Source organism: Acartia tonsa, chromosome 8, assembly GCF_053477335.1.
Source record: "Acartia tonsa isolate MP-2025a chromosome 8, ASM5347733v1, whole genome shotgun sequence".
Classification (NCBI taxonomy): Eukaryota; Metazoa; Arthropoda; class Copepoda; order Calanoida; family Acartiidae; genus Acartia; species Acartia tonsa.
Window position 1 is genome coordinate 22,194,659 of NC_137267.1, and position 25,119 is coordinate 22,219,777.

Sequence of the window (25,119 nt, forward strand, 5' to 3'; positions counted from 1 at the left end):
AATGCAAAGTGTGAAATCGATAGGACAATTCTAATATATCTAAATTAACGAAAAAAGCTATCCGTTACGGACGGACGGACGTACGGACGGACCGATCCTAACTATAGAAAAGCTTCGCATTTAAAAATATTTTAATTTTTTATATAATTAGCGACCTAATTTCTATTAAAAGCAAAGCTTCATTTTCTAAGGGTGAAAGCTAAAAAGCTTTAATGCTGATGCAACAAAATTATTCCTTCTGAATATTACAATTTATGGTTAAAACGTTAGTGCACACAACTTTATGAACAAACCAATCAAAATTTGATCAAAATCCCCAAGGTTGTTAAGCCAACGATTAAGAAACGTTATTATAAAACCCTTGTTGCTATGATAACAGTAAAACATAAAGTGGCGTTATCCTCTTAGAATTTTTTTTTTCAATTTTGAAAATTTGAGTACCACCCATTGCATTCCAAATTAATAGATAACAAAGAGTAAGGGGATAATGGCCTATCTCTGGTAACAGTTGACCCTTTGAAAGTGTTTTGTTAATACAGCAACAAATTGACAGCCAAAAAATGTAAGTTTTTATATTATGTTATGTTTATAATTGAAAGCCACAATATTTTATTAATTCTTTTATTATTGTGCAATGCAATTGAAGTGCATCTGAGTTTAATCTTAAATTCATTTTAAATTAACTACACTCCCTATTTATATCTTCAAAATGCTTTTTACAAGCGCGTCTACTCTACAACATGTATGTATGTAGCCCTGATTATCTGAAGTTAGGATTAAGTTGCACATGGAGATTGGAAGTTAGAATCGTAGATTGGTAAGCTTCGCCTACAGCTAGCTGGATGTATTGTATATTCTATGTTACGTTATAAGCTGACACGAAATTCTCATGGAAGCTACTCAAATGTTACATCACCCTGGCCCAGAGTTTTGGACTATACAACATAGATATAGTCCGCGACTGTAGCATAAATAAACACGTTAAAAGTTGAACCTATGTCAGATGCAAGGCATTAATTGTAAAAGTATTGAGAATTTCTTGGCCCGATCCAGGAGTAACACACAGTTAGAATTTCCAGATAAAGGATGTGCATTGAAAGGGCTGGCCGTCGAAGTTATTTTCTTGGAAACTGTATACCTTAGTTGTTAACAATCGTCTCAAGCGGTATTTATAAGGTTTGAAATTAGGATATTCCTTAGTAAATTAAATTAGTACATAGTAAAATAATTTTAGTTTCATTATTGCCTGATTTAAAGAGCTTTGAATATGAATTGTTTCCATTCTAATAGAAATTTTGCAAAATCATTATATTTTAGGAATACTAGTTTCATTTTATATTATTAGCTTTGTATTTTTATTCTTGTTATGTACATAATTGTCCTTGATTACGCATTGTTTTGTATAGTATGTTTTTTTATACTAGGCCAACAAGGGCAATTATCTCCAGAGCTAAATTTTTCATAATCACAACAATAGGAGTAGATGACTATAAGATGGAGGCATATTCGAGAATTGTTAAACTGAAATTAAGATTAATTTATCTTACATTCCATCCCTTCTTTCACCCCAGCTCTGTATTCGAGGGGGAGTGAGGGGTTAAAAAATGGCCGGATCTACTGCAGTTCACGGTAAAATATTGCTGGTAACGAATATTGCCAAAAATCTATGAATTTTAAAGGCTGCTAGCTGCCAAGCGGCTAAACGTACAGATCATGCCCGCACACTGTTTTAAGCGGCACAAGAAGGCCTACAAATAATCTGGAATAGCCATAAATCAATAATGCATAATTATCTCGCAGCGCAGAGAAATGCGCGAAAAAGGCCTATTTTACGCGTTTTTTCTTCAGTGAAGCTTTCCCTGTGCACCATTGGATCTTGGTTATTCAAGATTATTTGTAGGCATTCTTATACCGCTTAAAATGGTGTGCGGGTATGATCTGTACGTTCAGCCGTTTGGCAGCTAGCAGCCTTTAAAATTCATAGATTTTTAGCAATATTCGTTACCAGCAATATTTTACCGTGAACTGCACTAGATCCAAATGGCCTAAAACATCCCCATATGTAGGGTAAAATGTAGCCATTTCAGTACAAATCTACCTTATGTATTTGAACTTTAATATTTAGCTGATATAAAAGTTTCCATATCTTGTAGTGTAAATGATGTAGTGATGTATTTTTGGTAGGAGGATACCTTGATAATCTTTTCAATCGTTTCAATTTGTGTTTTGTTAATAATGTACATGGACGAAAAAAATTCCTGATGATGAGGGCAGTTTTGCCCTCGAAACGTTGAATAAATTTAAAAATTTGATGCCTTGAGTTTTTCTGTCTGAGGATTTTACATGTTGGGTCCGTTAACCATTCGTCTTACTTGATAATCTTTTGATCCATTTTCCTAAAGTGCTTTAAAGTTTCTCTTCGATTTATTTCTTTAAGTTTTATAGAATTGGACTATAAGGCCGACGACAAAGTGAATTATATAGAAGCTTTGTTTGTGATTAAAACATGTAAAGATAAATATGCAAAATGCATAGAATTTTCATAAACATACCACAAACAAAAAATCACGAAAATGATTTGCAGAAATGGCTTGTTTATTTTTGCATATGCGTTTGTACTGTCAAGCCTTAAAATTAAATCAGAGAGGGGGTTGCTTGTCTTATTTCTTGTTGGATAGATAGATTTTTGCTTAATAAACAAACAAAAAATGAGCCGTGTGACGTCAATAGAATCATCGGGTATAGTCCCTTTCCTAACATCGCACCTTATTTTTCACAGTAGCTTTTCTCCTATTTCTAGCCCCTGTGGGGGGCTCTAACCCTGCGGGGCCAATTACCTAACCCTGTGGAGCAATCACCTAACCAAATATAACCTAACCTAACCTAAAATAACCTATAAAAAGCCATTTAAAAATACGACGAATCGTATGGGGTGATGTTACGAAAGGGACTATTCCCGAATCATCTCTTTTTAAGGGTTTCCTTTCCCACTTCTCCTCTCATCTCTCCCTTTTATGACGTCACATAGCTCCTTTTTTTCATCCACTTTGTCGAGTCGCCTTATAAACTTAATTTTATCTTTCAGAAGTTAACAATAATTAGGCTTAGGGTGGCTTATTTATTAGTGTGTAGGCTGAGGCTGAGCCTTACTGGGTGGATGCCGAGCCCTACGGGATTTTTTTCCGTCTACCCTAAAAAGTATACACTTCTTTTCTCATATGAAATACAAATTATGGTAACTAATCTTCTTATTAAATGCATTAATTATCTAATTAATAATATGTTAATGTAATAAATAAATAGAGATTATCTATTTAAGTTAACACTACTATACATATAAAACTTTAACAAAAAAGTTTTTTTCTTTGTTGTTTAAAAGCGGCTGCTTCCCTGAAATTCAAACGAGGAGGTTAATATAGATGAAAACCTGTCCAAAATCAATCTTAATTGAAAATTAAAAACTATCTGCAGTAAAGCAGTTTTGCAGAAGTTGTTTAGATGTACAAGGGATCTAAACCTAAAGTTTGCGAAATTTATGATCATCCCAAAATTAACCTTTGTTTAGATTACAATTAGTGGTTGAAACGATTGGTCAATCAACCGAATGACGAATGTCTTAACCTCTTTTCGAGGAAGCTTTGTGTTTATCAAGTTCGAAATTAAATTCCTTATCATTAACCAAAAACAAAGCGCAAATGTCGTCTTTTAGGGCTTTCCTTTCATAATGTGGCGCGGCATAGAGTGTTTGTTTATTTTGGATGCGCACGTTCTTTACTTTTGAATGAGATATGAGAGTGTGAAGATTTCGGAGAACAAAATTGGGCCTATCATTGGTCTCATTGTGTGTGAACGACCCTAGTATATCAGGGATTTGAAACCATAAGAGCTTCAGGTAGAATTTGTTAATTTTGTTGGGAAGTATGGTGTATAGGACGATTATATGTAGTTTTAAAAAGGCTTTAGCCAGCTAAGCATGAAACTTAATTATGATTAATATATGTTTTAGTAATTTTTATGTGCCTTTATTTTTGCATTTAACAATGATTTATTAAACCAAATAATTTTCCTTTAAAGCCAAAGTTCCCAAAGATTTTTACCGTAGAGAAAAATGATTTTTAAAAAAAGCAAATAAGATTACGTGGTTATAAATAACTGGAATTATGAACTAATTGATATTGTAATTTCAGGTCTTTGAAATAATTTCATCAATAAATCTATATTCAAACCTGCTGTTGAAACTTGATGGTTCCTGGTATTGGGGGTTTGTATGTTCGCCAACTGATCTCGTGAACTTCCCGCTAATTCGGAAGTCAAGCTCAACCAAAGTGTCATGGTTGAGACAATTTCAAAGTATCTGATGGATAGGCGTTAGCATTCATCAAGAGATCAATAGCATCTAGTGAATTATTGATGCAATAAACTGTGACAATTTTTCTGTGAAATAAGTACCTAGTGAATCAATATGCCACTAACCAAAAAGCAGAAAATTGAGCGAGCTATCGCTATTGGCAGTGAAAGGCTAGAAGTTTTTGATGAACAGTTAAAAGTGTTTTATGACAATCTAAAAGCCTGCCAAAGTTTTAGTTCATGTGAAAATGTGACTGTAAAATCAATTCGTGACATTTTTAGTGAGGTCAAGGACCAATCTGACCTAATAAAAAGTCTAAAACCTGCCGTGGAGACTAGTGAGCTGCGCGAGTTCAAGCGTGATTTGGATGAAGCTAGTGAGCAGAAAACTGTTGCAGATAAAGTTTATGCGTCGTTGGAGCAGTGTACAAAAATTCTGTACTGGCTTGACAATGATTCAGATGACGCGAGGTCAAGCACTGTCGCCAGGAACCTTGACGTCATTGAGAAGGTGAAGATGGACATGGGAGTGCTTAAAATTTCCGTGGAGTTGCGCCAAGAAGTACGTGATATGTACCGAAGGCTTAGAGAGATGGAACGTCGTTCATCTAACCTGGATGAGAGTGGGACACCTGCCATGCTCTCCAGAAGTATGTCTGCTGTGGATATTCGGAGTTCCAACCCGCAGTATGGGCGCTGGGACAACAGTTTGTTGCCGTCGTTCGACGGTACTGACACGGATTACCCAAACTTTAAACAGGTCTTTAAGGATCTATGCTCTGGTTATGGATTTGCTGACCAGAGGTTAAGTCTGATGTTGTGTATGGAGAAGGTGATAACCAACCCGGAACTACGCAAGCAAGTGTCAGCGATTAGAGATCATAATGAACAATGGGCGTTTCTTGATCAGATGTTTTTATCAAACACTCGCCGGTTCATGAGGATTTTAACTAAGTTGAACAAGATGAAACCTGTGGATAAACCTGTGGACGTGGTTAGCGCAATTGCTACCTTCAAGAGCATGATGCAGGAGGTAGAAGCCATCGTTGGTTCTGCAGCTAAGGATTACAACCACCTAACTCTTATTCATATTTTTAAAGACAAGTGCCCTGAAAATTTGAAAGACAAGATTATGATGGAGCTAGGTAGCATGAACCAACCAAACATCCCGAAGATTGTAGAACTGCTGGAGAGGACCAGGGGTGCCATGTTGGCTGGTGATATGTCCTATGACAATGGCGCCGGCAAGAGAAATCGTGACAGAGCTGCCGCCGCGCAAGTATCTGGCCGCAACGACAATAAGAATGGAAAGGCTGGAAAGGACAAGGCTTCCAAGTGGAACAGTGCATGTCCTGTGGAGAGCTGCAAGGAGAAACACCCGATTTTCCGTTGCCTCACGTTTAAGAAGATGGACGTGGTTGACCGAAAGAAAGTTGTCCAGCAGAAGAAATTATGTGAACTTTGCCTATGTGACGGCCATACTGCTGACAAATGTAATAAATCGGATAAGCTTGGTGTTTGTGGTACCAATAATTGCGACAGATACCATTCCAGGTTACTCCATGAGGCTAGTGCTGGTGTGAATACAGTTTACAAGTCAAGTTCTGCACCCAGCCCCTGTACCTTCTTACTTCAGTTAGTTCCTGTTGTAGCACCTGGCGGCAGCACCTGCCACGCCACGGTAATGTTTGACTCCGGGGCAAATTTGCCACTTGTGTCTGAGAAGTTATCCAACAAGTTGAAGCTGAAATCTACTGGCAGATATACAACTATTTCTGTAGCTGATGGCAGTGAGTCTTCCTGCCGCAACGTTGTGTTTTATCTGAAGGATAGGGACGGCAATCTGAGGGAGTTTGAGGCAGCTGTCATGCCTACCCTCGGCGGGGCCAACGAGATGCGCTCGGTCCACCCCGAAACTGCCGCCGAGATATTTAAAATGCCGCCAGAAAGGTTTACATATATTAGTGGAGGCTTAGATATCATCATTGGAAATACACATCCTGACGTGTTTCCTTCAACCTACCAGAAAGTGGGCCAGTCTATGTTGTGGCGAACCATTTTTGGTAGTGGTTTTATCTGTACGAGTGCTGATGGTGGAGCTGGAGATCAAAAGTCGGCTTATAAGGCTGTCAGTGTCAGTGGAGGCACTTTGCCAGACTTTCTGACGTCTGAATCGTTTGGCGTACAGCCGCAGGCACTTTGTCCAGGATGTACTGCTTGTCAAGAGTGCAAGGCTATGGCCGACGGCACTACCTGGGACCAGCGTGAGAGGCAGAGGATAATTGAGGCAGGTTTAACACTAGACTTGCAGTCCAACAAGTGGACAGGTCAATATGCTTATATTGAAGATCCTCACACTTTACCTTACAATGAGAGTTTAGCCCGCAAAATTGCTGAAAAGGATCGTGCCAGGATGGTCAAGGAAGGTACCTATGGAATGTATGTGGAGGTATTCAACGACGCCATAAGAAGAGGCGTTTTTCAAAAAGCCACGCCTGAAGAATTGCAGTATGAAGGACCTAAGTCTTGTTCATCAATAGTGGTTGCTTTCAAGGAGGATTCAAGTTCCACACCCATGCGATTGTGTGCAAATAGTTCTCTGACGTTCAAGGGTACCAGTTTTAATAACATAATGCTGGGAGGCCCGCCGCCAATGCAGAAGATATTTTATCATTTGATGCTTTTCCGCGGTTACAAGGTTGGTATAACCGCGGATATCTCCAAGTTTTATAACTCCATCCTGGCCACAGAGTTCGACAGCCAGATGAAGAGAGTTTTATTTTCCCCGACGCCAGATGGTCCACTTGAAATTTACCTGACCAAAGTTGTAAATTTCGGCGAGTTAGCTGCGGGAAATTTGGCAGTTACAGCCCTGAAGTTGACGTCCCGCCTGTTCGGCGGAAAGAGTGAAGCAGAGGTCAAGGAGATGTATGGAGAGGGACAAATAAACGGTAGTGAAATTGTTGCTAAACCTGAATTATGGAAGGAGCCACAAATACCTACCTACCCTGATGAGGAATTCAAGTTACCTCAGATTCCAGTTGCAGTCAAGCTTGAGAAGCACAGCTTCATAGATGACGTTATTTCGGGAGCAGGATCGAAGCCAGAAGCCAAGGAGATGATGAAAGAGGCCGACAGGATTATCGGTAAAGGTAGTTTTTCCTTCAAACAAGTCATTTATTCTGGAGATGATTGCCAGCCTACCAAGGTTCTCGGGCTGATATGGAAGCCAGCCACCGATGTGTTGTCCATCGCCACAAGAGTCAACCAAGATGGTAAAGTCAAGGGAAGGAAGGTGAAAGAGGATGCTGATTTGTACAACCTCCAGGACGCCTTGGACGAGAATCTGACAAAGAAGATGGTCTACAGGTTCGCCGCCCAAACCTTCGACCCGATCGGGCTTTGCAGCCCTATTCTGTTGAGAATTAAACTTGTCCTGCGGAAAACATGTTTGCTGAATTTGGGCTGGCAAGATTTCATTCCAAAAAGTCTACGGGATGAACTTGTTCAGTCGCTGGAGGACAGAGCTGAGGTCGCTAAATTGGAGTTTGACCGTTGTGTGGTCCCGGATGAACCAACTGGCCTTCCATCCTTGATGATGTTTTCGGATGGGTCATCAGAGGCTTATGCATCTAATGCGTATTTGAGGTGGCCAACTAGACAAGGATTTGAAACGTTTCTGCTAGCCACTAAGTCAAGAGTTGCGCCGGTCAAGTGTGAGTCCATTCCACGCCTTGAGTTGATGGGATGCCAAATGTCCACAAGGTTGGCAAAGTCCGTCAGAGATGCCCTGCCCTTTGATATTATCAGAGTGATGTACTTTACTGATTCATCGTGTGTTTTATCACAAATAGTTTCCAACAGTGCTATGCTGAACACATTTAATTCTCATCGTATTGGAGAAATTCAATCTGCAACCAACAAGGATGACTGGAGGTGGGTCCCGGGGACGCAAAACGTTGCAGATTTGGGCACCAGAAGCACCTGCAAGGTATCAGATTTGGGACCAGGTTCCAGGTACAGATTGGGCCCAGAATGGTTGCGCCAGGATGAAAGTGCGTGGCCGGTGAAAACTGCCGAAGAAGTCAAGCAGGTTTTACCCCCAGAGGAGTTGAATACCAAAATGGTTAAGTTATGTTCAATGAAAGTTGCCGGAGAAGCCGCTGAAGATGTCTTTAGGTTTAAGCACAGGAGATCATTTGGACAGGCCAAACGTATTATGGCAGCTGTCCTGCAAGTTGCGAACACCTGGTTGAAGAAGCTAAAGAGCAGACAAGAAAGTAAGACTACAGCCGCTGGTAGTCATGTAGCAGCCGCAGATTCTGTGTACAAGCCGTCTTTGTACAATTTTATGGCGGCGGCGGAACTTTTCATTGTGTCACGAAGCCAAGAAGATGAGTGGATAAATGACGCTAAAGGCAATTATGCGTCATTAAATCCATTAGTGCATGAAGTATCATTGACCTGGCCTGTCGTTGGTCCCGGTGGAAATTATATGACCAGGGAGATGAGGATTCTTAAAATGGTTGGTCGAGGACAGCCAGTCATTGACGCCATTACTGGCGGCCGTAAAATGATATTTGAAGACATGCCAGGTTTAATAATTTTGGAGCCTGGTAATTGGTTAGCTGCTGTTTTTATGAGAGAAGCGCATGTTGAGCTTCACTCTGGTGTCCGTGGAACTTTAGCTGAGAGCCGCCGTTGGTGCTGGATTGTGAAGGCAAGGAGGTTGGCCATCATGGAAGTGAAGAAATGTTGGCCCTGCAGTGTTGAGAGGGCTAAGGAATGTCGTACTACCATGAAGGACGTGTTACCTGACAAGTTGGTCCCGAGCAGGCCTTTTGAAGCTGTGCAGGTCGACCTGATGGGTCCGCTGGTTACGAGGAGAGCTGCCGCCAAAACGAGGAGTCAGACAGCAACGAAGAAGGTGTGGGTGTTCGTGGTGGTCTGCAGATTCTCAGGGGCGTTGTGGTTAGATGCCTTGGAAAAGTATGATACCAGCAGTATCCTGTTGTCCCTGCGCAAGTTGGAAGCTGTTCATTGTCTGCCGAAGATCATAGTAAGCGACATGGGCACACAATTATCCGGTGCTCGCAAGGTTTTAGAGCAGAAGTTGGGCAGCCAGGTAGAGTTTTCTTGGTCTCAGATCCCGGCCCGAGCCCACCATTATATTGGGCAAGCGGAGAAAATGGTGGGATTAACCAAGAGATTGCTGTCCAAGAAGTTGGTGAATAGTTCTGTTAATTTCAACGAGCTCCTGGTGCTGTTGGCGGAGGTTAGCAAATTGATGAATAGCAGACCATTGACGATTGAAGCTGCGAACGACGTGGAGAATTGGCGGCTGATCACCCCTGGCCAGCTGCTGGGAAATGTTGACCGCCAGCCGTTGTGCAATGTGGCGATGAAACCGGAGGACCAAATTTCCTCCAGGTTGAAGTTGTTGGAAGATTTGTCTGCCCAGTTTTGGACTGCCTACCGCCAGGAGATCCTACCGAAGATATTACGGATGTCCAAGTGGAAGGATGAGATGGCGGAGCCACTAGCTGACGGAGATATAGTTCTGGTTACGAGTACCAATCCGCTGATGAGATGTTTGAGGATGGGCCGAGTGACGAGAATTGAGGATGGGAGAAAGACTGCAAGAGTCTTGTTCAGACTGACAGATAAATCTCCCCTAGAAGAACATGCTGTATCAGTCAGGCAGTTGTTAAAAATTATGATTAATAATTGATTCTTATTTTATGGAAATTGAGATTTTTTTTAGAAAAAAGCCACATTTTTCATATGCCTATTTTTATGCCTAAAATAAGAATCAAATGAAATGCGATTAAATATTCTTCTATTTCATATGCTCAAATTTAATTTTATTGAGTTTAATTTCTTTTCAAAAGTACAATTCATTTTAAAACTTACCTGAAAAGTTTAACAAAAAGGAATAAATGTGTCGAGGTTGCGTGATTCGATATTTATTCTAAGAAAAAAATCAAGTATTTTTTTAGCAGATTTTTTTAAAAATTATATATGAATTTCAACCAAGTAAAACATTTTTATTCAGATCAAGGAATGATTGAAAATTCATATTTAAAGTCTCATATTTTTTTACAAAGAAAAATTGGTAATTTTTTTTATAATTCCGATGAAAATTCTAACGAAGATATTATTATTTTGCTATTCTTTAAGTATTAAAAAGTTTTATTGTTGATTAAGATATTACAGTTCTTATTCATTAGGTTTGAAAAACTTTCTGCCCAAGGATTTTGAAAAATTTTTTCTTACTACTCTTTTTGATGCTTAACAAATTTAGTTTTAAGTACCTATAAATCTTAATTTTCTTGTCTAAGATTTATTTCGTTTTATTTTTACCATTATTTGTTTACATTTACATTTCAACCTGATTTCGTAGGTACTTATTGATTTATTAATAATGATTTATTACCTATTGATTATGAAATGATTATTATTTAGTATAGTTGTTATATTACAACATCATGATTAATAGGATTATCTATTTTAGGATTTGTGTATGTGATCTTGTGATTGTCATGTGCACGGAATGTTGTATGGTACAAACCAATCCCCATCCTTCTATCCTAAAATGTGAGGTATTATGAGTCCTAGTGAGGAGTGTAATATTGTGTATGCATTTCACGGGGTTTCATTTAGTTAGGAGCAAAATTGTCACGTTTTCGGGATGTGGCCATTCTCATGTGATTATGGTGAGTTGAGTTTAGTGAGAAATGTTGCTAGTGCTCAGCGCAAAAAAAACCTTGAATCTCGTTAAGGAAGTTAATTTGACTTTCAAACGGGGGGTGTGTCTTAACCTCTTTTCGAGGAAGCTTTGTGTTTATCAAGTTCGAAATTAAATTCCTTATCATTAACCAAAAACAAAGCGCAAATGTCGTCTTTTAGGGCTTTCCTTTCATAATGTGGCGCGGCATAGAGTGTTTGTTTATTTTGGATGCGCACGTTCTTTACTTTTGAATGAGATATGAGAGTGTGAAGATTTCGGAGAACAAAATTGGGCCTATCATTGGTCTCATTGTGTGTGAACGACCCTAGTATATCAGGGATTTGAAACCATAAGAGCTTCAGGTAGAATTTGTTAATTTTGTTGGGAAGTATGGTGTATAGGACGATTATATGTAGTTTTAAAAAGGCTTTAGCCAGCTAAGCATGAAACTTAATTATGATTAATATATGTTTTAGTAATTTTTATGTGCCTTTATTTTTGCATTTAACAATGATTTATTAAACCAAATAATTTTCCTTTAAAGCCAAAGTTCCCAAAGATTTTTACCGTAGAGAAAAATGATTTTTAAAAAAAGCAAATAAGATTACGTGGTTATAAATAACTGGAATTATGAACTAATTGATATTGTAATTTCAGGTCTTTGAAATAATTTCATCAATAAATCTATATTCAAACCTGCTGTTGAAACTTGATGGTTCCTGGTATTGGGGGTTTGTATGTTCGCCAACTGATCTCGTGAACTTCCCGCTAATTCGGAAGTCAAGCTCAACCAAAGTGTCATGGTTGAGACAACGAATGAACCAACGAATTCCCTAAAAGTGTTGAGCCAAAGAACAAGAAAAACTTTAATAGTTATTTCTCGCATCGTATTATAAACAGCTTTCCGCGGATATAGAATGTACAATTATAAGATTAAAACCAGTTTTTTTAGCCCCGAGGTGCCGAAGGCCCGGCCAAAAAAAAATGGTTTTAATCTTATGATTGTACATTTTCATATTCGTAGAAAGCTGGATATAATACGATGCTAGACATAGTTTTTTCGTATTGATGAGAACCGGTTCCTGTCCACCGGATTCGAATGAATACGAGAAAAGTTATTATAAATCTTTGGGGACTAGTGTAATAAACAGCCCAATGTCCCCTCCCTCCCTGAGATAAACACACAGACATATTATTAACAATTTCTTTATATATTTTCTTTGTATTGTCTAGATATACAGACAAAATTAGCTATGTCTACAAAAAAAAACTTTACATATAAAGCATAGTTTGCATTTTGAATTAGTATTCTGTTGGGTCATGAATACAAATTAAGTTGCATTTTTTTAAATAAAAAGGATATTTGCTTAATTATTGTTTAAAAGTCTAAAACTTGTTGAAAAAAAATCAATTTTAATGTCTAAAAAACATAATAATCCATTTAAATATTTATACATGTGTAGGCTAGATGTATGTCATTAAGATCTCCTAAACGGAAAGTCTGATTGGTTTAATATTTTTTTGAAATCTTAGTTTTTTGAATCCCGAGTAGGGTATTGGATAATTAAATGGGTAAACTCGCCTCCTCCCCTCAAGGGGCCCCGTGAGACTTAAAGTCTAGGGGCCAAGCTGTTAGTCTTTGATAAATTCACAATTCTTTATAATAAAAACGACCTACATACAAATACAACATGTAAAGTAGACTTCTTTAATTTTTAAAAAATTCTAAAATAATATTGCCAAGAAAACTCATCCTTATTTTTCATAAAACTAGGCAATATATGATTAAAATGTACATAAAAATGGCAAATAGTCGGCAAAATTTAAAATATGATGTAATAATTCCTCTCTAAAATTTGCAATGCTTTTTCTTTTGCAGATTCCGTGTTCAATTACATGCAAAATTATTTACGCTAATCTTCTTTCGAGAGATGTTTCTTCAATATTACAACAAAACAAGTACATATATGTTTACAGTAGTACAGTTTTTTTTCTTCAGGAAAAAGACATGTTTTTATAGATATTAAACACAGTTTAGACAAAAATAATACAGAATACATATTTTAATAGATATAATTTACTTTAGATATACTATCGCATTTATTATAAAATAAAAAAAATTTGGTTAGGAATAAATTAGCTAAAAAATGTGCACGTCTTAAAATGACTCATTATAAAAACTTTAAAATCATTGCATCTTATTAATATGAAAATAATATTATTTTTTGAAAATACCATAATAATATTAACAAAAAGTATTTAAACGAGCTAGCTTTTGCAAGAAATTCATCCAAACTAGCGGCTACGCTCCTAGAGGCCTCTATTGGCATTTAAGTTGGGGGGTTCATTTTTATCTAGGGAAGATTTTTCTTGGGAGGATGGTGGTACCCTCTCCGAAAATAGTTATAAACCTTCCATGGACCTATGATAAGCTCCACAATAAAGATGAAGGTTGTGTGGTTATCGAGATTCTTGATACACACAGACAGACACGCAGATTCTGATACTACAGGCCTCTAGGGTGCTTAAGGAGGGAGGGGAGGGGTGGAGACTTATGTTTCAGGAGGAGGCTTGTACCCTCCCAAAAAAAAGCAATAAAACTTCCCATGACCTATCTAGATCCTTTGGTACATACAAACAGACGCCGAAAGACAGACAAAAATCCTGTTACTTTTATATAAGGATAAATACAAAAGAAATAATGCACAACTATGTTCCTCTTTCATTACCTTCAAAAAATTTCAGGTAAGGGAAGAAGATACATCATTTGATGCTGTGGCTAGAGCTGGTTCTGGACAGGATGGACCTCGCAGGTAGACACTAGATAGATTATATATACATAGATAGATAGAGATAAGTGAATAGATAGATAGATCATCATTGTTGCAGAAGCTAAAGCTGGTTCTAGACAGGATTGACCACACAGGTAGACAATAATAGATAGATATGAATGTTGACTTAAAGTTTAAGTCGTGTATCTTGAACAGAAGCCGAGAAAATCACGGTTCTCCTAATTCGTGTATTACGGAAGTGCGGACAATTACAATTATAGGGTAGCTTCGCTACTAAATAACATTCAAGCCGAACATAGTAATCCACCCCTCCCCAATTTAAATTTGGCTATATTGTAAAAATTAAATACTCCCGTGCCATTAAGCAATAAGGGAGAGGGCTTTCAATGCTTGATAGACAATTTGAGGGAAAGCACTGGTTTTTATATAAATTATAAGGAGAAAAATAGTATTTTTAAATATGAAAATTAATTTTTTAGATGCATTGAGAAAGTAGTGATGGAGGAAGAAACTGTTTTTGAAGAATTTGTTCAGTGTGATCATTCTTATCATAGGAATACACAAAATCATATTTATCTATGAATTCAATAAAGGATAAAAGTTTTATCTTCAAGGAAAAGAAATTTTTCAATTTATTATTTGACTACCTCTTTTCTTTTCATTTTCTCCTAATTCATTTAATTTCATTATTAGCCATTTGGAAGCTAGCTTTTATTTACAATTATTAGCGAAAACAACGACCTTGTAATTTGGTCTTGATCAATTAATATTACCAAAATCAATATTAGATCCAGTAATTTGTTGAAAACCGTAAAATATTTCTACTGATTCAAAACACCACAAGTTAATGTATAATATAATATATTATTAATTCATTTCTGTCTATAAGTTATTTCAATCAAGTAATACTTTTGTGACATTAAAAAATACTTTGTCATTGGCATTTTTTTTGGCTTGGATGTTAGATAAATCATTTTATAAAGTAAAAGTTTAGTTAGACAAACTTTGTTGATTTTGTTGTATCTAGACGGTGCACCACTTCCTACATTACCAAGTACACGGCTGCACAGGTAAAATATGTTATTAGTACTCCGTTTAAGGGGGAAATATGTTCATCATAAGGGGGTATTTTTCGTGTGTTTGATTTTTTTCTTTATTTCATGTTAGGTTAGGTTATAATTGGGTGCAGGAAAGCCCCGCAGGTATAAACCCCCTAGCATGGATTAGGCATAATTGAACAAAAGCCCCCCTCTCTAAAACTTTCAAATTTATCTAAACATTTCTGTGCTCTATAGGCACTAATAAAAAAACAAAAGTGTTAAAAAAGATTTAACATTTTTCTTCCAGTATGGCTTAATTTCCGTTGGATTAGAACCGGATTTTCAGCTATACTGAATAATCATGTATTTCTATTACATTGTATTACAAACAATTTTTCACGATTTTAAATATAAAATCATAAAATTAATACCAAACATGTTAGCCCGAGTCTTTTTACCCCTTGGAGCTAACAAAAATGGTTTCAATTTTTCTTTTTAATAGCCGTGGAAAGCTGTCTGTAATACGATGCGATAAATAACTATTATAGGAGGAGGAATGTGAAGATAATTATGTCAAGAATTGTTTCATTGAGTATTCAAAGTTTGCCACAAATCAGACTGTTCAGGTACATATCAGTTGACCACAAAAACGCCAGCCATTCGTTTTTCTTATATAATATATTTTGAATGATATGTCCGCAACTGAATCAGGATATAAAAGGGTCTTGTAGTCATCGATTCAATGTACAAAGGCTGTTTTTGGCATCAAAAGTTTTTCCACAAAAAATAGGCATCGGTTCATCTGTGAATTGATAAGATCTATCTGATATATGGCTACACTATTGACCTAAAATGACAGGTGTTTGTTGTTTGCAGTTGATAAAGACCGTATTTGGTTCTTTATAGTTGGGTTTGAAGTTTTGGAGATGGGTTAGGGTTAGGTTTGTCACACAAGCCAAGAAAACGGCTTTAAACTACTTCAGTCCGGTTAAGCGGGTACTAAGATCTTAATCTTCAGATAGACAGACGAACAGTCATTGTTCTACTTTGTATTATGATTATTTTTTCTAGGTTTGTAGACGAGGTTTAGTGAAGGATTGTGATAATGTTGGAGAGACTGTCTGTTCCACAGAGTATGAGAGTGAGTGTGTTACTACTCAAGAGAGACATGAGGTAAATATAATAAATACTAGAGATACTCTCTGTTCCACAGAGTATGAGAGTGAGTGTGTTACTACTCAAGAGAGACATGAGGTAAATATAATAAATACTGGAGAGATACTCTCTGTTCCACAGAGTATGAGAGTGAGTGTGTTACTACTCAAGAGAGACATGAGGTAAATATAATAAATACTAGAGATACTCTCTACTCCACAGAGTATGAGAGTGAGTGTGTTACTACTCAAGAGAGACATGAGGTAAATATAATAAATACTAGAGATACTCTCTGTTCCACAGAGTATGAGAGTGAGTGTGTTACTACTCAAGAGAGACATGAGGTAAATATAATAAATACTAGAGATACTCTCTGTTCCACAGAGTATGAAAGTGAGTGTGTTACTACTCAAGAGAGACATGAGGTAAATATAATAAATACTAGAGATACTCTCTACTCCACAGAGTATGAGAGTAAGTGTGTAACTACTCAAGAGAGACATGAGGTAAATATAATAAATACTAGAGATACTCTCTGTTCCACAGAGTATGAGAGTGAGTGTGTTACTACTCAAGAGAGACATGAGGTAAATATAATAAATACTGGAGAGATACTCTCTGTTCCACAGAGTATGAGAGTGAGTGTGTTACTACTCAAGAGAGACATGAGGTAAATATAATAAATACTAGAGATACTCTCTACTCCACAGAGTATGAGAGTGAGTGTGTTACTACTCAAGAGAGACATGAGGTAAATATAATAAATACTAGAGATACTCTCTGTTCCACAGAGTATGAGAGTGAGTGTGTTACTACTCAAGAGAGACATGAGGTAAATATAATAAATACTAGAGATACTCTCTACTCCACAGAGTATGAAAGTGAGTGTGTTACTACTCAAGAGAGACATGAGGTAAATATAATAAATACTGGAGAGATACTCTCTACTCCACAGAGTATGAAAGTGAGTGTGTTACTACTCAAGAGAGACATGAGGTAAATATAATAAATACTAGTGATACTCTCTGCTTCACAGAGTATGAGAGTGAGTGTGTTACTACTCAAGAGAGACATGAGGTAAATATAATAAATACTAGAGATACTCTCTGCTACACAGAGTATGAGAGTGAGTGTGTTACTACTCAAGAGAGACATGAGGTAAATATAATAAATACTGGAGAGATACTCTCTACTCCACAGAGTATGAAAGTGAGTGTGTTACTACTCAAGAGAGACATGAGGTAAATATAATAAATACTAGTGATACTCTCTGCTTCACAGAGTATGAGAGTGAGTGTGTTACTACTCAAGAGAGACATGAGGTAAATATAATAAATACTAGAGATACTCTCTGCTACACAGAGTATGAGAGTGAGTGTGTTACTACTCAAGAGAGACATGAGGTAAATATAATAAATACTAGAGATACTCTCTGCTCCACAGAGTATGAGAGTGAGTGTGTTACTACTCAAGAGAGACATGAGGTAAATATAATAAATACTAGTGATACTCTCTGCTTCACAGAGTATGAGAGTGAGTGTGTTACTACTCAAGAGAGACATGAGGTAAATATAATAAATACTAGAGATACTCTCTGCTACACAGAGTATGAGAGTGAGTGTGTTACTACTCAAGAGAGACATGAGGTAAATATAATAAATACTGGAGAGATACTCTCTACTCCACAGAGTATGAAAGTGAGTGTGTTACTACTCAAGAGAGACATGAGGTAAATATAATAAATACTAGTGATACTCTCTGCTTCACAGAGTATGAGAGTGAGTGTGTTACTACTCAAGAGAGACATGAGGTAAATATAATAAATACTAGAGATACTCTCTACTCCACAGAGTATGAAAGTGAGTGTGTTACTACTCAAGAGAGACATGAGGTAAATATAATAAATACTGGAGAGATACTCTCTACACCACAGAGTATGAAAGTGAGTGTGTTACTACTCAAGAGAGACATGAGGTAAATATAATAAATACTAGAGATACTCTCTACTCCACAGAGTATGAGAGTGAGTGTGTTACTACTCAAGAGAGACATGAGGTAAATATAATAAATACTAGAGATACTCTCTACTCCACAGAGTATGAGAGTGAGTGTGTTACTACTCAAGAGAGACATGAGGTAAATATAATAAATACTAGAGATACTCTCTGTTCCACAGAGTATGAGAGTGAGTGTGTTACTACTCAAGAGAGACATGAGGTAAATATAATAAATACTAGAGATACTCTCTACTCCACAGAGTATGAAAGTGAGTGTGTTACTACTCAAGAGAGACATGAGGTAAATATAATAAATACTGGAGAGATACTCTCTACTCCACAGAGTATGAAAGTGAGTGTGTTACTACTCAAGAGAGACATGAGGTAAATATAATAAATACTAGTGATACTCTCTGCTTCACAGAGTATGAGAGTGAGTGTGTTACTACTCAAGAGAGACATGAGGTAAATATAATAAATACTAGAGATACTCTCTGCTACACAGAGTATGAGAGTGAGTGTGTTACTACTCAAGAGAGACATGAGGTAAATATAATAAATACTGGAGAGATACTCTCTACTCCACAGAGTATGAAAGTGAGTGTGTTACTACTCAAGAGAGACATGAGGTAAATATAATAAATACTAGTGATACTCTCTGCTTCACAGAGTATGAGAGTGAGTGTGTTACTACTCAAGAGAGACATGAGGTAAATATAATAAATACTAGAGATACTCTCTGCTACACAGAGTATGAGAGTGAGTGTGTTACTACTCAAGAGAGACATGAGGTAAATATAATAAATACTAGAGATACTCTCTGCTCCACAGAGTATGAGAGTGAGTGTGTTACTACTCAAGAGAGACATGAGGTAAATATAATAAATACTAGTGATACTCTCTGCTTCACAGAGTATGAGAGTGAGTGTGTTACTACTCAAGAGAGACATGAGGTAAATATAATAAATACTAGAGATACTCTCTGCTACACAGAGTATGAGAGTGAGTGTGTTACTACTCAAGAGAGACATGAGGTAAATATAATAAATACTGGAGAGATACTCTCTACTCCACAGAGTATGAAAGTGAGTGTGTTACTACTCAAGAGAGACATGAGGTAAATATAATAAATACTAGTGATACTCTCTGCTTCACAGAGTATGAGAGTGAGTGTGTTACTACTCAAGAGAGACATGAGGTAAATATAATAAATACTAGAGATACTCTCTACTCCACAGAGTATGAAAGTGAGTGTGTTACTACTCAAGAGAGACATGAGGTAAATATAATAAATACTGGAGAGATACTCTCTACTCCACAGAGTATGAAAGTGAGTGTGTTACTACTCAAGAGAGACATGAGGTAAATATAATAAATACTAGTGATACTCTCTGCTTCACAGAGTATGAGAGTGAGTGTGTTACTACTCAAGAGAGACATGAGGTAAATATAATAAATACTAGAGATACTCTCTGCTACACAGAGTATGAGAGTGAGTGTGTTACTACTCAAGAGAGACATGAGGTAAATATAATAAATACTAGAGATACTCTCTGCTCCACAGAGTATGAGAGTGAGTGTGTTACTACTCAAGAGAGACATGAGGTAAATATAATAAATACTAGTGATACTCTCTGCTTCACAGAGTATGAGAGTGAGTGTGTTACTACTCAAGAGAGACATGAGGTAAATATAATAAATACTAGAGATACTCTCTGCTACACAGAGTATGAGAGTGAGTGTGTTACTACTCAAGAGAGACATGAGGTAAATATAATAAATACTGGAGAGATACTCTCTACTCCACAGAGTATGAAAGTGAGTGTGTTACTACTCAAGAGAGACATGAGGTAAATATAATAAATACTAGTGATACTCTCTGCTTCACAGAGTATGAGAGTGAGTGTGTAACTACTCAAGAGAGACATGAGGTAAATATAATAAATACTGGAGAGATACTCTCTGCTACACAGAGTATGAGAGTGAGTGTGTTACTACTCAAGAGAGACATGAGGTAAATATAATAAATACTGGAGATTCTCTCTGCTCCACAGAGTATGAGAGTAAGTGTGTTACTACTCAAGAGAGACATGAGGTAAATATAATAAATACTGGAGATACTCTCTACTCCACAGAGTATGAGAGTGAGTGTGTTACTACTCAAGAGAGACATGAGGTAAATATAATAAATACTAGTGATACTCTCTGCTTCACAGAGTATGAGAGTGAGTGTGTTACTACTCAAGAGAGACATGAGGTAAATATAATAAATACTAGAGATACTCTCTGCTACACAGAGTATGAGAGTGAGTGTGTTACTACTCAAGAGAGACATGAGGTAAATATAATAAATACTAGTGATACTCTCTGCTTCACAGAGTATGAGAGTGAGTGTGTTACTACTCAAGAGAGACATGAGGTAAATATAATAAATACTAGAGATACTCTCTGCTACACAGAGTATGAGAGTGAGTGTGTTACTACTCAAGAGAGACATGAGGTAAATATAATAAATACTGGAGAGATACTCTCTACTCCACAGAGTATGAAAGTGAGTGTGTTACTACTCAAGAGAGACATGAGGTAAATATAATAAATACTAGTGATACTCTCTGCTTCACAGAGTATGAGAGTGAGTGTGTAACTACTCAAGAGAGACATGAGGTAAATATAATAAATACTGGAGAGATACTCTCTGCTACACAGAGTATGAGAGTGAGTGTGTTACTACTCAAGAGAGACATGAGGTAAATATAATAAATACTGGAGATTCTCTCTGCTCCACAGAGTATGAGAGTAAGTGTGTTACTACTCAAGAGAGACATGAGGTAAATATAATAAATACTGGAGATACTCTCTACTCCACAGAGTATGAAAGTGAGTGTGTTACTACTCAAGAGAGACATGAGGTAAATATAATAAATACTAGAGATACTCTCTACTCCACAGAGTATGAAAGTGAGTGTGTTACTACTCAAGAGAGACATGAGGTAAATATAATAAATACTGGAGAGATACTCTCTACTCCACAGAGTATGAAAGTGAGTGTGTTACTACTCAAGAGAGACATGAGGTAAATATAATAAATACTGGAGATACTCTCTACTCCACAGAGTATGAGAGTGAGTGTGTTACTACTCAAGAGAGACTTGAGGTAAATATGACAAAATTAAAGAGAAGACGTAAAATGAACCCTAGTTATGTTCTGTCAAGTTTGCAACATAAATGGGGGTAAAGATTTTAGCTAAACCACACTATATCATAATAGAGACGTTACCAATGGTACTCATTGCTGTTATGTCTTGCCCTTTACATTACAGTAAGAGCAGGGGAAATGCCCGTGAACAGTTGCAACTCATTCACAGTCTGTTGGATGTTACTTAACCTACTATCATAAAAATCATTACAAGCGGATGATGCCAGCTTATACCAATAACGAAAATAATTAGGAAAAAATTCATGAAACCTATACGTGTTTTTCATCTGTCATTGGAGGGCAACACATCGTAAAATTGACGACCTCTCCATTCGCCCCCTAAATATTATTTTAGATTTATTTTGCTTGTTGGTTATACCCTATTCCTGGGATGATGCTCTTGGATTCGCTGGATGATTTGTTACTTTTGTGTTTAGGTTGTAGATGATATCCCCGAGTGCCAGACTATACAAGAAGAGAAGTGTAAAGACGTCACCTCAGGCATTTTTATAAATATTTATTTTAGTATTTTAAGAACTCTTGGCTTTAAGTATGATATTAATAACAAATAATTAGCGCATCGAATTATAGACAGTTATTTTGCAAAAATTAAAATTGTGAAGGTCGAAGGCCCGGTCTAACATTCTTGGGTAAAATTCTCCATAATACACGATTTTCCAGTATTTCTCTGAACTGATTTTTTTTCCAGTGGAAATTATTTGTATTCTAATATGTTATTCCTTTCTAATAATCCTTAATTCACATATTCTTCAATTTTATATTTTCCTATCCGCAAAAACATCACATCGCCAAGGAACCACACCCAAACCTCATCCTTTTTTTTGGAATCCTATTTGCGACAACGTTAGATAAGACTAAGTAAAGTAACATGCAGTTTATTTAGAGCCCCATCTCTAGTGTAAGAGGTCCCCAAAGAAACTAAAGTCAGTAATCCGTCTAATTTAAAAGTAATTTCTAGCAGAATTTTGCTTGTATTTGGTAATGGTCACATATGATTTAATCCTATAACACAAACAATGAAATTTTGATGATATTATTTCCATAACTTACTTACTAAATGAATCACAAGAATGTGTACACTTTCTAACCAATAGTATGGTCAGATTGCTTTTACAATGTTGTCCTATTGATTTATGTTTACATTATGTTTCTCTTTCCCTTCGTGTAAAGATGTTATGTACAAATTTGAAAGTATAATTTTCAGGGAGGTAGTAAACATTTAAATATATAAATTACACTGGTACCCCAAGTTTTATAAACACTTTCTTTAAATTGTTGGCTCAAAATCTTTAGTTAAAGGCTAATTTTATTTTTAATCATTGTTGATGTACATAAAGCTATCGTCCATTGTCTTATCCCTTTTCATCCCTGGCATTTTTTAAGAAGATAAAATAAATTTACTTTTCACGAAGCTAGACTGTGTCTATTTCCGTTATTTCCGTTTCTATTTACTGAGGGCCAAAAAAAATTTATCTCACTGTTTATTTTATTTTTGCTATTCATTTTTAACAATTTGAGTTAATTATTAAATTTTATTTTAATAAAAAAATTTAATATTAAACCCAAAAATTCTTAGGCTAATGTATAGCAGAACATGAATTAATGAAACATTGGGTTGAATATCACCTAAATGTTTTTATCAATTTAATTAAAAAATATAGAAAATTTTATATTATTCAGGAGTTAAGTTGGGGTATACTTTATTTTTTAATGTAAAGAGGGTGGGTAGGAAGAGGAGAAACTATAGATTTGTCCCTTGTCCTTGATTTCCATAAGCTCCAGGGAGGCATGGGCTGCTATTCAGCCAATTAATTCCATTTAAAATTGCCGAAAATTTAATATTTTTGTTGGAGTAAAGTCGAAGTAAAACTTTTTTTTTGTATAACTGTAAGGCAAGTGGGTAAGAAGGGGAGAAAAAGGGAAGGGGGTTGAAAGAAAATTTTCACTTAGAATTGTTTGTCAGAATCACATTCCCTTTTCCCTACAGGGAGGGAAGGGACATTGGACTTTAAATTAAATTGGTACCCAAAGTCTGATGATTACTCTTTCTTATTTGTTGACTCAAAATCTGTAGGTAGCTACTTATCTTGGGACCAAACTGATTAACCAACAATTTAATTTAGAGAAGGGGGGGTAATTTTGTGTTTAATCATTACAAATTTAACTTAAATGATCTATGATTGTTTATCCCTTAGGAATCCTGATTACCTCCTCATCACATCTGTCCTCCTTTTTTACATTTCCTTCCTGAAGCAAACTGTAACTGGTTAGAAGAATCAATAATTTTCCAGCAATAAATCATTGAATCGTCAACTAGTATAGTTCAACATCATATTTATCTTTATTCAGTAAACTTTTCCTCCTTATATATTTTCTATTGAATTACTCAAAATTGTTATAAGAGTGTTTTGGGCAATGAGAAGTGTGTTTGTATTTTATTTTTTATTGTTTTCTGGTTTGTATTTCAGGTTATACAGCCTTCACTGACTGTTCTACATGGCCAAGGTGAGACTATTTATTTCTACGTTGTACAATAAATATATTTCTAATGTGAAACAAGATGTCTATCTGTTTCTGTTAAGCTCTTTATAGTGCCTATAAAGAATGACGTCATGTAATACAAATGACCAATGATACGCCAATGCACAAACAAATTTACCAATAGCAGGCCAGTATACATTTTAGTTGACCAATTGTAGGCCAGCAAGATCTAAAAAAATGTATAATTGGCAAATTAGATAATTTCCATCAGACTTGTCATGTTATGTTGACATTATCAACTTAAAAAGGGTAATGCATTTCATTTTATTTTATCTTTTTTTGCAGGGAAGTTTGCTCACTGAAACAAGAGACCAAGATAAAATATACCCCCATTACAAAATGTGAAAAGGTTATTTTTATCACGTTACATTATTTTCTTTGTTGCCAATTCACAAAAAGACCTTAAAAGTTTTTTTTCTTCAAATTGTCTTTAGGTTAATGATATTAACAATAAATAAATAGAAAAAACACAAAGGAAAAATATTAGCTTGAACTTTGTAAAAATGGTAATCTGACCAAGTTTGATGAATTTAACTTAGTTTGACTTTTATTTAATATGCAAAACTATATTACATTTGTTATTTGACTAAAATGAAATATTAAGAAGAATCTCAGTTTAAGGGATGTAAAATTATAGAAAATTTTTATCAAGGAAATAGGAAACATGCTTAACTAAGCAAATATCTAATTATTCATGTAACAGGTTCCGGTAGAGCTGTGTGCTCCAGCTGGTTGTGGCTTCAAGGAGGGTGAAGAAGTGTGCCAGGAAAAGACTGTAACAGTTGTTCATGACAGCCCTGAGGAAACTTGTAATTTGGACCCCAGAACTTCATGTAAACATGTAACTAAGCTGGTTCCTTTCCTCCAGGTATAAAATGTTTATTTCTTCTGTTTGGCCATAAAAAAAACAAATATAATAGAAATATTTGATATTCTCTGATATTAAAGAATTTCACAATCATAGCAAATTTATTCCTAGCCTCTAAGGCTCTGACACTGAGAATACTTAATCAAAATTTAAAAAGCATAAATAACATAAAACTTTCCTAAAAAGTAATAAAATTGGTGGATTAGAGGTTTAGTTAGATAGAAATACAATTAGTAAGAAAATATTTTGATATTATGTGATTTTAATTTGTAAAGGAAGAGGAAAGTTGTGTAGATGTTCCCAAAGAATTGTGTGTCAGATCAAGAAGAAACCCAAGAAAAGTTCAAAAGTAAGATTACTTCTCAATTCTCCATACAACTTTAATATTGCTTCTCAACACTTTGTACTCACACAATCTTTAAGTTTTCTTGT

The 25,119-nt window shown here is 36.0% G+C and overlaps 1 protein-coding gene across 1 annotated transcript in view; it reads left to right on the forward strand.

The window, feature by feature from the left end:
• The window catches only part of LOC145326305 (uncharacterized), a 74,873-nt gene that overhangs the window by 44,301 nt on the left and 5,453 nt on the right, over positions 1-25,119 (forward strand). The window contains exons 5-14 of the mRNA XM_080169588.1: positions 13,823-13,890; positions 14,349-14,420; positions 14,894-14,939; positions 15,458-15,535; positions 15,981-16,082; positions 21,695-21,758; positions 23,747-23,783; positions 24,105-24,168; positions 24,523-24,687; positions 24,963-25,036. Of these exons, the coding sequence (XP_080025714.1) occupies positions 13,823-13,890; positions 14,349-14,420; positions 14,894-14,939; positions 15,458-15,535; positions 15,981-16,082; positions 21,695-21,758; positions 23,747-23,783; positions 24,105-24,168; positions 24,523-24,687; positions 24,963-25,036 (770 nt within the window). The remainder of the gene's footprint in view (positions 1-13,822; positions 13,891-14,348; positions 14,421-14,893; positions 14,940-15,457; positions 15,536-15,980; positions 16,083-21,694; positions 21,759-23,746; positions 23,784-24,104; positions 24,169-24,522; positions 24,688-24,962; positions 25,037-25,119) is intronic.